Source organism: Oreochromis aureus, linkage group 1 (assembly GCF_013358895.1).
Source record: "Oreochromis aureus strain Israel breed Guangdong linkage group 1, ZZ_aureus, whole genome shotgun sequence".
Lineage (NCBI taxonomy): Eukaryota > Metazoa > Chordata > Actinopteri > Cichliformes > Cichlidae > Oreochromis > Oreochromis aureus.
Genome location: NC_052942.1, coordinates 33621599 through 33634811, shown reverse-complemented (window position 1 = coordinate 33634811; position 13213 = coordinate 33621599). Strand labels below are relative to the sequence as shown.

Sequence of the window (13213 nt, the reverse complement as noted above, 5' to 3'; positions counted from 1 at the left end):
AAAGGTGAACACATTGCTTAGTTGTTTTATTATTTTTATTTAGAGACATTTTAGAGTAAAAAGCTCCTACCTACAAAACATGTTTATGCATACGCTGTTAGAATGACACAAGAAACTGGAAAAAGTCGTCTTTTCAGTTTAGCAAACAGCTTATTTATTCCTTTACAAAATAGGTACAAATACATAAGTATTGTTTTTCACACAAACAGGAAATTTTCAAGATATATACAAGAGTTTACCAAAAATAACGTGGTTCTAATAAACACATAGTTTTGTAAACAATATTTACAAATCATCCTTACACTGAAATGTTTTTCCCCCATCTGTTTACACAGGAATATTGTCCTAATATTTTGGCTAAAAAGCTGTAGTAGTAGTAGTTGTTGTTCTAGGAGTAGTAGTAGCAGTAGCAGTAGAAATGCCCTCCTGTGAAACGACCGGAAACCATAGAAATAATTCATAAAATCATCTGAAATCACTACAATAAGTACTGTTGTGCTTGTTCTTAAAACATGGCATTTTAGAGATAAAGTTTATGAAAATGTGTTGAGCATAAAAGACAATCTAAAAAAAAAAGCAGAACAGAAGAAATATATTAATTGTTAAAAAATAAGTGTCTTTTGACAGAAAGTGGCAAATACTGTTTCTCTGCTATAATACAATGACAGCTTTCAGTTGTCAGGTAAAATAGATATCAAAAAAGTGCCGTCGAAATTTACAATGCACGACTTTTGCAAATGTCATCAATATTTAAATAAATTTCAATATGACAAGAAAAGCTGCATAGAGGCCAAGATGTTTAGTTAAATAGAGAAAACAAACAACAAAAGAACATAATGAATGCCATTACATAACACAATAAGGAATGGGGGGATGAAAGTAATACGACGAAAATGCAAGACATGTAGAAAGGACTTTCTGGTCAAATAGTGTTCTTCAGTCAGTGATATTGCAGAAGAAACAACAACAGAAACAAATCAGAGCTGCTTGCTTCAGTTTACCATTAGTTTGTTGCTATGACATTATATTTTGGACCAAATTTCACACAAATATAAATGTTGTGCACTAAAACATCTCATGGATTAATTTTGCCATTCAATTAATATCAAAGTGAGGGTGTGGGTTGCTTTGAAAGTAGTTAAAAAGCGTTTTTGCCAAACATCAGTGATATGCAGAAAGAACTATGAACGTGGAAGATAGAGGAATGTCTGTTTTCATTCTTCCATGCCACTGATGCACCTAGAATAACAGCAAAATTGACCTTCGTAAACCATTACTGTGGGCATGATACCATAAGACACAAATTACAAACAGCTAGTCATAAAACAATGTTCACATTATGTGTTTAAAAAAATACTGACTCACTCAACAAGGGAAACCAGTCTGAAACTGGTGTCACATAGTGCCGTATGTGTTTTTTGTTAAATGACCTTTCAAGAAGGCTCAAGAGGAGTCTCCTTTGTAACAACACTCTACAGAATAAACCATCTAAATTTGACTCTTTCAAAGCACGTGGTTGTACAAAACATCAGGTTTCATAATATTGACACATGGATTATTCCTTTTCTTACAAAGCTTACATGTGATAAAAATATACATGCTGTAAAATAATTCAAAAAGAACTATTTACACATATAGTAAGGAAATTGAATTTACTGCTGTTATTTGGAATCTGGATGTTTCAGAATTATGAGTTGGTCTAGAAATCTGTAAAGTCCCACTTATTAGGTTCAGCTAGACTACATTCATTGAACTGTGTTCAACAAATAACTCATGGATAATATTGTAGGCTGTATCAATGTGCTATTATATTCTCTTAGCCAAGGACATTTCTACTTTAAGGTGGTTCACTGAAGCTTCTGCCAAGAACATCAAACAAACAGCTACCCAGTACACATGGAAGAAGGTCTTGGTCAAGTCCTATGACGTAAACACATCGTTCCTCTGGCAAATCCAACTTCAGCAATAAGAAATGATGGGGCCCTTAAACTGAATGATCTAACTACACACTGTGAAGCTAAAGGAGAAGACACGGAACACCAGTTTTATTTGTATTTTTTTTTCTGTCTATATCTCTCTCGCTTTCTTCCTTGTTATTAAAAGCTACATCAAACATCACACTACAATACATATGGAGACACAGAGCTGAAACATTAGACCTGATCTGAAGGCACGTGGCTGGGAAGGAGGAGGAGGTGGTTGAGGTGGGCGCTGAGTGGAGCAGAGGCTACTTGAGCAGGGCACGGTAAAGGAGGAGCGAGTGGGCGGTCTCTCTCTCCTGCTCCATGTAGAAAATTAAGTCCCTGAGGTTGACACGAGTGATGCGCTGCCGCGTATACTGGCGTGATGAGGTGGATGGGGCGGATGAGCTGGCTGGGGAGCCTGCTGTACTGCCGGAAACCTGGAGACAATGCAGAGGTCGAAAGGTGAAATGAAATAACTCATACAGGATTTGTTGATGCTTTTCATCAAGTGCTATATTATCCATGTAAAAGCCAAGTTCTGCAGTTCTGCAGCAGTAAAACAGTAAAACCCTCATCCAATTTAAGTAAAAGCTACTAAACACTTCAAGGTCATCTCCTTGTGCAGCCATACACTGTTCCCAGCACTCCTGCTACATTTGGATTGCTGCCGTTTTGACCCCTTTTATTTTCACATTTCAAACTTGTATCAAGAGCTAACATCAACTTTTATACCATAATGGTGCAGCTTTCATATTGAGGTGCTACGTCTCTGGCTTCAAATCTGAGACCGGACACACACGTTTTTCGTGGTTCAGTGTGAATATATTTATGTATGTATATGTATATACATATATATATATATATATATATATATATATATATATATATATAACATGGAGTTCCATCGCAATGTCCCGGCATTAGAGGGACATTCCCTGCCCAAAACCTGAACTACACAGCATGTGTCCACTGACAGCACATTTCTTGGTGAAACCAATACAATCATTGACAATGACAAGGCAAACTTGCTAGATTTTGTTTCTTGTGACTTCTTCCCCTAAAATAAAACTCAAATTGAAAGGTCTGTTGTATGACACAGTGGATCCATGCTTTCTAAACAAATTGAAACGTGCATCTTAGCATGTGAGCATTGTAGCAGGCTGACATTATGGCTTAATCACACTAGAATTAAAACAGAACGGTCCCCTTGTAACTAAGAAAAGTTGGTGGTCAATACTGGTTTTTTTGTGTGCATTTCATCACCAAAGAGTTTGGATGATCAACTGGTTGCCCAGACATTGCACATGCAAAACCCTCAAGCTCTGGGCAGCCACTTTGAATTGTGAGGCGACTGCATGGGTCACCTGGGGGTAGGCAGCCTGTCTCTGAACTACTACAGTCCGACTCAGTCTGACTGCAATTACTTTCAGACAGATTGACAAAGATTTGCAAATAACTGCCATCTAATTTATAAATGCAAACAGATTGCAAATACTTTGCAGTAAATCTGGTTCCGTCTGCACTGATAAGCACAACTCATCTGCAATGTGTCTCTTTGCAAAAGGGGACTAAACGCAACTGGTTGCCAGCTGGCTGTATTTTTGTTATATTTCTATATAACAAGAAGCTTGCCATGTGCCTATGCCATTCAGCAGATAAAAAGGTTTGCAATTTTCATTAATTTATCACAGTTAATTGCCATATGGCCACATAGAGACCACACAATTGCTCACTTGACCCCATTCAATCGCAAACTGATAGGATGACAACGGATTTACTTGATCTTATATTACTTTCTAGAAACTCATTTGTGATTTTGTAGGAATCATGTAGCTAAAAAGAAAAGAGAATACTTTTGTTTTTGAATGGCAAATTGTGATGAGTAAATTCGCGGTGTATAATGATAGATTTTTCGCCCCACATTGGTGTCTGTTTACGTACTTTGGCTATGCAAAGAGAGGGACTGTGGGAATTCAACTAATGCGGCAGCTACATTGCACTTGTGCATGTAATGTAGCTGTTGCCATTGGATGTTTTTTTCATTTAAAAGGCTAAAAGCATAACAGATTGCCAACTGGTTGAAAGGTTGGCTTGAACAGAGTGGGACAGACAGTAAAGTCCACCACAAAGAGGAAAAATTGCAAAAAACACATCAAAGATAGCATATAGCTGAAATATAGACAGATTTCATTATTTTTGGTCTCACCTCACTGCAAACAAGCTTTCTGTATGTTTTTTTTCACAGCTAAGCTAAAGTCCCAACTTAACCAAGAGTAGCCAAGTTTAGTGGTTGTTCTGCGTATTTTTGATACTGTCACTTGGTGACAATGCAGCTACAGCTACAACATGTACATGAGGTTCTGCAAAGCCCTGTATACCACCTCCTATCAGTGCACCATCATGCTGTGACCTCAACTCAAACCCCAAACTCAGTATGACTTTTTTTTTATTGTTTCTTTTACTGAGAGTTTTTCCCTCACTTTTTTTTCAGTAAGGACACAAGTCTTTGGAACAGTTTCTATAGTGAAACACAAAACTGTTTAGAGTCAAGCAATATGTGGTTTCCATTCAGAAAATGAAGTAATCTTTGTTCAATGGCAAACACATTGACAGTATCAATAGTAAGGAATGTGGCCTCTAAGCAAGTATACACCTCCAATAAAGAAAAATAATCTGTCTTGAAGAGCTGGATGAGATCAAAAGACACACTAATATTGTCCAGATCTTCAGATGCGGGCAAATGTTCAAAAAAAAAATCTTTAAACTTACAAAACAAAACATTGGCAACATTCACCAAGGGCCAGGGAAATCATAATTTTTACTCATGTATGTTTTATGGCTCTTTACATTGCCTGGACTATGAACAGATTTTTCCTCTAAATAAACAACTCTGCTGACATAGATCTTAGCTGACGTTCCAGTCTGAAATGGAGACCTTGTTGTTTGTATTTGATCCAGGAAAAATGAGAACGATAAAAAAACAGGGAGTGTATACAGAGGCTGATACAAATCAAGAGATGCATTTACATTTGGAAATGAGAAACACTGGGAAACAAATCCAGCGAGTGCCCACTTGAACCCAGGCACAGAGAAATAAGACAGACATTTCAGTCAGGAACACCCTCTCATAATTACATTGATTGCACCACTCTGTAAACACAGAGTACAGACAGGCCTTAATTGCAAACATATGATGGGTATGAATTTACAAGAACAAAACCAAAGTCCCTCCAGTACCCACCCCCTCATATGCTTGTGTTTGTGTACAATGTATGATGATGCCTTGTCTCAAATTACCCTTAGAACACATTTTGTCCCTTTTTGGAAGCTGTATGATGATTGAGGCTAGCCAGACCACTTCTCCTGCCAACATACCTCAACCACATCTAGGGGCAAGTGGGTACAGCATGCTCCTCAGCACCCTGGGGCACACCAGACCCTCACTTTGGGGAGCAACCCCACTTTAATCAGGTCAATCATAGCTGACCACATGTGAAAGATGGGCCTGCCTACTGCCATGCCAATTACTGCCACTCACAAGTAAGGTTGACGACAGGGCCACAGATTTTACCAATCAAAGCCATCCATCCACCTAGATGGATGGGCAGCATTGGCCACAGGCAGGCAGTCAGTGCTGGGGTGGTGCTGTGGCTAAAGTGGGTGATGGTGGGGTGGAGGGAGGCAGAAAGCACAGATAGATCATGGTCTACAGGTAGTGCACTGCAGATCCCAGAATGCCTTATTCCCTTTGGGGACAAGGGCAGTCTTAAGTGATTGAAATAATACAGGCAGAAAGTCCAGCGCTTATAGAGGAATTCATTCAAAACAGCCTCTCCTCTCCCCTCTGTCTTTATATGCTGTCGTCATAAGGAATGCCAACAACCCAAACAGTGGTATGTTGTTGTCAGTATCTATGGAGACCAATGCCTCTCACCAGTACACACAGGAAATAATGTTGCAGAGGAGGGAGGAGAGGGATGGGCAGGGTAAACACCAACGCTAAACAAAGCAGATGGTGGAGTGTCAGTTAGAAAGGGAAGTGAGACATCAATGACTATTTGCTCCTTGTCTAGCAATTACACTGTAATTGTGTTTGAAATTCAATAAAAAAAACAAAATGGTAGACTTTTGTAAGGTCATGGTTAATGAAAAGAAAACATGAGCAGAGGAAAGAGTACGAGAGCAGAGTCACAAAGACAGACAGAGGAGTACAGCAAAAAGGAAAGTCTCAAAATCAGCTTGGCCAAGAAAGATCCATGAGGCAAAAAACAGCATCTGTCATTTTATCTGTGATGGGTGCTCGGAGGCATTATGTCATATGACATATCCATCGTACAGAATGCGCAGGGATACTTCGATACATCTCTTCAGACATTTGACTTGTTTGGAGCGGGGGACAGACAGAAAAAACAAAGAGAGTGCGGTGGATAGAACCTGAGGAGGGGAGAGCAGAGGCTTTAAAGCTCATCTGTAATAAGGCCTCTTTTGCTGGCTCTGGTCTTCAGCACAGTGTGCTGACATACATGACAACGCGCCAATGGTCCAGACACATTATTTTACACTATTTAATTCCCTGTGGTTTCCAGCACATATGTGCATGCACACAAAAGCAGAAACAGCAAGTCTAAATGTGCTTTATCTATCTTGCAATTAGCATAATACACTAAGTGGAAAATAATGAGAGAGCGAGTGACTGAAAGAGGCACTGAAGCACAGAACAAGTCCTGCACATTCTTGGGTTGTGACCCTATAATAAGGCAAAAAATAGTTTCAGCAATTTCTTGTGAAGCTAAACTTCAGATTAGATTTATAAATAGAACATGAACGCATACTTTAAATGACTGAAGGAAGATTTCCAGAAGTTATTCACAATAAATATGGCCTGATATCAGGCAGAATTTTCAACTTGTTACACTCAATTTCCTTCGTAAGTTTGACAGTTTATCCCCTCTAACTGATTTATATGGGAGAGGAGATTTGATTTTCCCTAAACAATGACTAGAGACCAGCTGAATTTAACATCATTTTAAACCAAGAATGGTGCATAGCCACGTCAACATGCTGGTATCACTGTGATTTTAAGAGTGAACTGGAACATATTAAAACCGTTCCACATGTTCCTTCATTTATCTTTTATTTGTTTGTTTAGTAGAGAAACCCACTGTTTCATCTGAGCAGACGGTTTGGCAGAATACACAGATTTCAAGATAATGACAAAGGTAACAACAAATACAAGGCTTGTATTATTTAGTGTTATTATCTTCTTAAGTTGCAATGCAATTATAAAATTATGAGTGAGGGCAGATTTCATCAAAATGACAAGGCTGGTATGTTTGGACATTACTTTTTTCCTACTTTTACATGATAATCAGAGATTCATGAAAAAAATAATATTTTACTAGAAAGGACAAAGTCACCAAATCACAATTTCAGATTATCAGATCATAAATGGACTGCAAAATTCATTTTAACTTTGACAGAACTAAAATGAATTCATATTTTGTTCAATTTACTTTCAATGCATATTTCTATTTACACTCTCTCTGTCTCTCTTAATCTTCCCCTTATTTTTGACTTATTTTCTCCAATTGAACAGTAACAGTAGTGGTGCTTGTATGTGTATGCAATTTACATTCAGTCCTTTACTGTTTAAGAAAGGGAAAGGGGGTAGGGCAGTGGGTTTCTTGCTGATCTGTGTCTTTGAACCCTGAGTGGCACCTGTGCCTTGATGCCGAAGCCAATATTGGATTTGGCCCAGGTCACACCTTAGGGCGGTGGGTTAATGGCCCACTTTGCCAGGCACGCAGAGCTGCTCGGCCCTTCACAGTCCAACCTGCTGTCTCAGCACTCCACTCCTCACGGCAGAAGTTGCAGACAGAAGCTGGTGGTGAGAGAGGGTGTATGTACAACAAAACACACTTACAATCACACTGTATTAACTAAAACTACAATATGGGGAGAAAACACTGCTTAGCTGTCATGCTAAAAGACAAATACTAGACCCTTGGTTAAGAAAAATAGAAGCTGTTCATAATACAACATTTATCTTTTACTTTGGTGGTGAGATAACTCTCATGTCTAAGCCTCAGGCAATGAGGACATATATAGAACAACAGTGAAAGACTGCTGATAACATAGACAAATAAGTGAAGCAAAAGCTAAACCAGGTAGTGTTTTAAAGCTAAAAACAGGGTGGAAGTTAATGATAGCTGCTATTTAGTTGTGAAAATTTTCTCTTTCATATTTCGGTCACTCTTAAGAGCACAAAGTCATCATTTAGTGCTCCAAATATATTTGCATTAGGTGTTTAGATCCTTTAAATTGGCTTGCAGGTCCTACTCCTGTTGGGCTTCCTCACGTGATGAGTACCTGATGTGCTGACAAACTATCATGCATGCTGGCTGACTGAGGGCCTCGCAGATTTGCTGATTGACAAACTGAAGACCTGACTGTTGGGCTGACTGGCTCAGAGCTTGACTGACTCACTGACTGACCGACTCATTTACTGACTGAAGGGCTGACTAACTGACTGCCTGGTTGACTGACTATGTGCCAGGATGCAAAGCTTTCCCACATGTTTTCCTCCATGCTGCATTTCAGTTGGGGAACGCTGCCTCGTCCCTTCAGTGTTTACAGTGTGTAGCCCAGCCGTGGGAGTGCAGCCCCGCTCCATCTCCACACTCGGCCTGAAACGCCTCTTCTCCGGGCGCCATTAATCAGCAACAGAGACTTTCTCTCTCCCTCTCTCGCCTCTCCCTTTTCTCGCTCTTCTACGCCCACAGACATGCTGGATGAGGCCATTTTGAAAGAGTTAACAGATGTCGGCTGATTTGCCCCAGGCTTTCTGACATTGCCCGAGTGATGTATTTGATGTGGAGTTTATTCAGCTCTAATAAACGTATAAAGAATTAGAATAATAATTCACAGATGTACATACCCAGATTATATGCCGGAGCTCCCCTTTGAAGCAGACAAGGCAGCCAAGATTAACAGAACCAGGGGAAAGGATGAAAAGGGTTTTGGTTCAGTCCACCAATAATCACAGAGGTCAGAATGGACTAATACCACAGCTTTATGTTCATGCACTGACGCAGATGGCCTTTGTTCCTATCAGAGGTTTCTAAATAAGAGGCAGCCATTGTTGCCATGCTTTCAAAAATGGAGGCGAGTGAAGCCCATTTGCTATATATTTCTTTTCTTGTCACAAACATGTTTTTTTTAATTTGTCATTTTGTGAACAGCAGAAAGAAAAACTAAAAGAATAAAGGGTAAAACACAATGGGACAGGAGTGAGGTCTAGCATTCTGATCATGGCAAAAAGGATGAGGGAATTACTTTCAAAACAAACAACTTCCATTTGCTTCACAACTAAACAACAACAAATCTCAAAAATGGCCAGTTGCAGAGCATCTTAATACCCACATAAACCATAAAAACAGCTACACAGCTCCATGGCAATGCATAGCAACCGTGCAGAATTTCAGTCAAGGAGAAAGAAGGCAAAAAAACACCTTATTACTTCTAACTCCTGCAAGCCATTTTGGTCTCCAAAGGTTTTAGAGCGCCGCAGGCCATGTGTCTGCAGTGTTTCGGGAAATGACTTGCCTTCGCACGAACACTGCTATGTTCTGCAGCACTGCTGCCCCCAGCATCCCCGCTCAATTTCTGTTTAACCCTTTCCTGCCTTCCCTCACACTGACTCACTGCAACAGAGAGCTCACACCCAGCACAATACTGTCACATTGTTCAGCCTCCCACAACCAAAGCGAATCAGACCAGCTTTTTCACGAGCTAACACATTAACTCCACGTCTAATTTGGCTACTTAAGCATGTGATGGCTCTTGAATAACATGGTGCAGGAAAGGCGTAAGGTTACACGAGGAAGAGAAAGACGAAGAAGAAAAAAAAGTGCTCCATTCCACTTGATCTACTACAATGTGCGACACAGTTTGCACACTTGAGTGTGTATCAACGGTGGATTAAATCTGCAAACTCGTTGACACAACACATAATTAAAACATCTTGCTCGAGGTCAGGAATTTTCTAATTAGTAGTGTACTGACAAAGCTGCAATTCCATCGCCCTGAGTCCACAGGTTACTGCTAAGATGAAAGCCGACCCCGGAGCACTATTCTGCAGGGCTGCTCATACAATTCCTCAGAAGACAGTCACAGGGTCACCAAGCTAAACAGTCTGCTGCACCCGGAACCTTGCTTCCAAACAAAGAACTTCAAACTTTCCTGCCTGGAAACACAATCTTGCTTTTGTTTCCCCTCTCTCTTTCTTTTCAACCTGAAAGAAACAAAAGATTGTGTGAAGGCAACTAGAGGAAGAAACCATAACACCGTTTTTAATCTTTTTAATTAAAATGCTCTAAGCCTGGCTAGCTGAACAACTTGTTAAATAGTACAAAGGCTTTATTAGGTGGGGCTTTGTAGCTTAAGTTGGCAACCCCGTTTAGGATTTGGGGGTAATAACATTTGTTCACATATTGCCAATTATTATCTGCTAAATGACAGGAAAGCCATATTGTCCACAACCAGAGTAGTACACCAGCAGAACAGCTAACATAACAAGGATCCAGATGGTGAGTTTGTTGCTGTTGTGATTAATAAATCAGTTTTATTTGTCTGAAGATCATAATCCAACCAATAACCCACCAAGCAATGTGTTCAATGTCTTGCTTCTCTGGCACTTTAAAAAGTGAGGGATAGAGTGGCTACGAAACTGCTAACAGCCTCCCTGATAACCTGGACAATTAACACAGGCCAAGTATCTTTGGCTACATAAAGTATCAGAAGTAGAACTTTTTCAGCATTAAATATTCAAGGCGTTTCATATATAAAATGAACCCAATTAGAGTTAAAATAGGAGAAGTGTAATGAGTCTCTAGTCAGAATGCTTGTCTTCAGAACTACTCGCTAATGAGCCCTTGTTGGTTTTACACACTTTACTTTCAATGGTGTGGCACTGTCATTTCTGCTGGTTTTTAATTTTTAATTCAAGTTGAATGAGAGGGTGGTGACTGAGTTAATAATCAAGGCATCGGGGTGTTTTGCAGCCGATGGATAGCTGGGAGAAGTTGCCAAATGAGGCTTGTGGTCCACCCTTTGATGTCTTTGCGAAACGTTCCAAATAGGAATAACCAGTTAACAAAAGCCTATCGGTTCAGAATGGTATCAAACATAAATGACCATACTAAGAAGAACGCATCCTGCAAATGGCCTAATTAGGGAAAATGGTACACTAGCAAAATAGCATGGCACTGAATAACACAGAACCCCACGCGCAATAACAGACATGGACTTGAGCACAGGATGAGACACGAAAAGCAGCACAACAGTTCCTGCTGCTCTGCAGACATGTGCTGTATCCTGAGCTGTCAGTCTTCACATAAATCCTCATATGAGCAGTGACACATTTCACTTACAAGAAAAGGAACACACCAAGGAGCCACAGTAGATTTGCAGATGTGGGGTTTTAGAGAGCACATCTATGGCAGAGGTTCACGCTATGAATCGGCCCTTGATCTTAAATTGACATTAATGGGGCCATTTTTGACATCACTTAGCCATCACAGGCTCGCTCCCACGCTGCTGACACTGGTCCCCGTGCACCTGATGCTGCGCCTGCTAAGATGAGCAGCAGGAAAATGGCTGTCTGAAGAGCAGGTCTGATTAAAATCCACGCTCTTCAGGGGAAAGAGTAGAGTTTCATGTTTTATATAGATGGCCCAGAAAGACGAACCAAAACTTAAATAGAGTGTCTCTGTGAACATTCGTGACCCCCAGTGTCATTGCTTTTTATCCAACAAGCTGAAGGGGAGAAGCTGCCAAAGTTTTCAAAGCTATACTGAAACAAATCTCTTTACCATTCTGGAGCTTTATGGTGTTAAATCAACTTACAGTAAAGTTAGAGTAAAATGCCCTACTTATATTGTACTTCTACTAGTTTTGTTGTTAAGCAAAAGTCTTTTGATTAACAATATGGTATGTGACACTTGTCGAAATTCAAGCTGTATAGAGTAATATGCAATTAATTTAAAAAATCCAGATGTGTGGGAGGCGAACGGGGTAAAAATGGTTGGCAGCTTTGCAAAATTTCAACGCAGTTAAGGAGTTCCTCATTATGGTTTTGTTGGCACTTTTCTGGAGGCCTCATTCCTCCCATCAGATTGCTCTTCCACAGGCCCAGAAGGCTTACTTCCTACCTGCACAGCATTTTGGCAACCTGCTTTATTATACCACATACAACAGCATCCTTTTCCAAGCAGCTGTGTGTATATATGTGTGTGTGTGTGTGTATAGTGCTTATCTACATATTGACTTGGTATAAATCCACACTCTTGTCTGCCATAATAATTACACATCTTGTAAAAGGAAGTACTCAATTCTTCCTGCACCTGAGGCGGGCAGCTGCAGGAGCTACCCTTCGGCGCCCAGCAAACACACCTCCGGCGCTGCCTGGTATCCAAACAGCTTCAGCGTGCACCCAAAGCCATTGCCTTCCATGGTGTAATGGCGCCTTTCTATTAGATTCCAAGTGAAGAGAAAATGCCAACGCAAGCACTGGTAAATGTGTTTCTATGTACTGCAGGAACAAAGCAGTTAGGACCGGCTGAACAGGTAATAAAGACAGCAGGGGCCTGTTTTATAGTTGTCAATGAGTCAAGACCACACACGCATAACTGCACATACCTCGATACAAATGTATACGCAAACACACAACAAAGCCATCATGTGTAGTGACAGAGGCCAGCCCAGGAGGTATGTTTGCATTCTGTGGCTCTCTGGACCTTGTGGTATGTGTATATAAAAATTTCTCCAAAGGCCAGACAAGCCTTTTAAAGCCAAACCACACCTCATTGCTCAGAAATGCCATGACATGTAATCAAAATGCTGATGCGGGCGATAGGGACCATAGCCAGCTATTCACAACTCCTCCAAAGTTCTATCAGTGGAGGCCGTTCATTAGTCCAACAAATACATAATTTATGCAATCTAAAATATACATGTGATCATGAATCAAAATGGGAATGAGAGGCACAGAAACACTGAGGCTTTCTGATGATGCCAATTCCTTTTTTTGGAAAAACGAGTAGTGGTCAAATGTTGCCAAACATGCCCAACCGCAGCATCTTTGTTCTCCTTCTTAGAGGCTAAACCAAAGCCAGCCCTGGTAATATTAAAAGTACCAGCAATCTATGGTCATTACAACTCTTTTCTTATTCTGACAAGATTGTTTTGTA

The 13213-nt window shown here is 40.3% G+C and overlaps 1 protein-coding gene across 1 annotated transcript in view; it reads right to left on the bottom strand.

Annotated features, from left to right (window-relative positions):
* Nucleotides 1-145: 145 nt before the first annotated feature.
* The window catches only part of LOC116325639 (transcription initiation factor TFIID subunit 4-like), a 95312-nt gene continuing 82244 nt past the window's right edge, over nucleotides 146-13213 (bottom strand). Inside the window, exon 14 of the mRNA XM_031746596.2 lies at nucleotides 146-2401. Coding sequence (XP_031602456.2) covers nucleotides 2228-2401 — 174 coding nt within the window. The 3' untranslated portion in view covers nucleotides 146-2227. The remainder of the gene's footprint in view (nucleotides 2402-13213) is intronic.